This window comes from Beta vulgaris, chromosome 2, assembly GCF_026745355.1.
Source record: "Beta vulgaris subsp. vulgaris cultivar EL10 chromosome 2, EL10.2, whole genome shotgun sequence".
Lineage (NCBI taxonomy): Eukaryota > Viridiplantae > Streptophyta > Magnoliopsida > Caryophyllales > Amaranthaceae > Beta > Beta vulgaris.
This window is the reverse complement of record NC_079203.1, coordinates 41,810,406-41,812,855: the sequence shown is the minus strand read 5'-3', so window position 1 is coordinate 41,812,855 and position 2,450 is coordinate 41,810,406. Positions and strand designations below refer to the sequence as shown.

Genomic DNA, 2,450 nt, shown 5'->3' with positions numbered 1-2,450 from the left:
TAATAATAATAATAAATAATGATAATAATAATAATAATAAATAATAATAGTAATAGTAATAGTAATAATAATAATAATAATAATAATAATAATAATAATAATAATAATAATAATAATAATAATAATAATAATAATAATAATAATAATAATAATAATAATAATAATAATAATAATAATAATATGGTAGAGGGATACTTCCTCCGTGCTTTTATTGATGCTACATAGAGAAATGGCACAGGTTTTAATAAAGGTAGAGAGAGAAACATTGGGACCACTTTTCTCCCCATTAATTCATCTTTTAATTGCAAAGGGAGGAGGGACCACCTGTTGTATTAGTACACTAAAAAGGGAGGGGGAAAATTGGGAGGGGACCAACTGTACGCACATTTAATTGAAATTCCCCAAATTTTTGAATTTTCCCACCAAATTTAAAAAAACACAGCAGCACTACATTTTGGGTCCTTATAAAAGCTCACTGTATGTATGAAAAATTACAACTTCAAAAAAAATCACTCACAACAAGACAATTACACTCTCTAAATCACTCAAGCACACACTTCACATTCACTGCACACACTGCACTTAGGCATATTTAAAAAAAAAAAACAGATGGAAGATGATGATTTCATGGCATATCTAATGGCAAATGGTGTTGGAGATGAGTATGACATGGCTATGGAAGAGCTGCTGGCCCTTGAAGAACTGCATTCAAGTAACAATTCAAATTCATGTGATGAAGCTAACATATCAGTGGATGAACTTCTATCTTTGGAGGAGGCCATTAACAGATTCAGTGATGATGATGATGATGATGATGATGATGAACCATGGTATGTCTCTGATACTGACTCTGAAAATGAATTTCAATATGAAATTGATGAAGAAACTTTAGAGCAACCTAGTGTTGACACAACAACATCAAATAAAAAACCAATGATTCCTAACAATATAAGGGCACAAATTGCAATTGAAATGTTTGAGGCTGCCATAAATTTCAAACTTCCAAGGGGTTTCAACATGTTTTTAGCCGAAAAATATGTAGTGCACAGGTCAACAATAACAAGAATATGGAGACAAGCCAAAAATCAGAAACTCACTGGTGAAGAGGTGAATGTGTCACATAAAAAATACAAGTGTGGAAGGAAGTCTTTAATTACTGATGACATGCTTCTAGCTGTGCCTTTAAAACAGAGGACAACATTAAGGTCTTTTGCTGCTGCTTTGGAGGTGAGTCCTTCAACAGTTTATAGGCTGGTAAAAAAGGGTATCATAAGATCCCACACAAATTCTATAAAACCAAAGCTCACAGCTGAGCACAAAATTAAAAGGCTTAAGTTTGTGATGGGCAATATCATACCCAGGACGGTGAATGAGGGACCCAAATTTGACCTTCTACAAAACATGATTCACATTGACGAGAAGTGGTTTTTTATGAGTAGGATCACTCAAAGGTTCTATCTTCTCTCAGATGAAGAAGATCCTTATAGGGCATGTCAGTCAAAAAGTCACATGACTAAGGTCATGTTCATGGGTGCCATTGGTAAACCATGGTTTGAAGAAAATAGGGAACTCATTTTTTATGGAAAAATTGGCATTTATCCTTTTGTAGACAAAGTTCCAGCACAAAGATGGAGTGCAAACAGAGACAGGGGCACTATAGAGACCAAAGCCAAGCAACACATCAACAAACAAGTCATCAGAGAAATGATTATCAACAAGTTGTTACCATCAATAAAAGAAAAGTGGCCAGCAAATAGGTGCAAAACAATATGGATACAACAAGATAATGCCAGACCACATATATTTCCAGATGATGCAGAGTTTTTGGAAGCAGCAAGAAAAGATGGTTTTGATATGCATCTTGTATGTCAACCAGCACAATCCCCTGACCTAAATCTTTTGGATTTGGGATTTTTCAAAGCAATACAGTCAATTCAACACCAACAATTCCCAAACACAATAGATGAGCTCATTGAAAGTGTAGAGGAAGCTTATAATGTTTATGATCCTAGAATCATAAATTACACATGGTTGCATCTCAAGCTTGTTATGTTGGAAATCTTAAAGGTTAAGGGTGGAAACAACTATAAGAATCCTCACATTGGCAAGAAAAAATTGGACAGGTTGGGGCAATTACCAACTGTTGTTCATGTTCCACAACAGTTGGTAACTGACACAGTCAAGTTACTAGATGAAGGAATTGTATGTGGGCCACCAAATCCAGATGAAGAGCTCATGGCAGAGTAACTAAGAAGGGCGACAATGCAAGGAGACAAAACAGAAGAAGAGAAGAGTAAATGAAACAACAAATGGTGATAGAGGATATTGGAGGAAATAGGTAAAAGTTTTTGTAAAGATTGAAAGTTATTCTAAAGCAACAAGTTTTTGTAAAAAATGATAGTATTACAACTTTTTGTAAAAGAAGATAGTATTACAACTTTTTGTAAAAG

General features: G+C 34.2%; 1 protein-coding gene across 1 annotated transcript; it reads left to right on the top strand.

Moving 5' to 3' along the window:
- The first annotated feature begins 609 nt into the window (after positions 1-609).
- Positions 610-2,247, top strand: LOC125494874 (uncharacterized). The gene has a single exon (XM_048638736.1). It carries the CDS (start codon positions 610-612, stop codon positions 2,245-2,247), a length of 1,638 nt encoding a protein of 545 aa, XP_048494693.1.
- Positions 2,248-2,450: the final 203 nt, after the last annotated feature.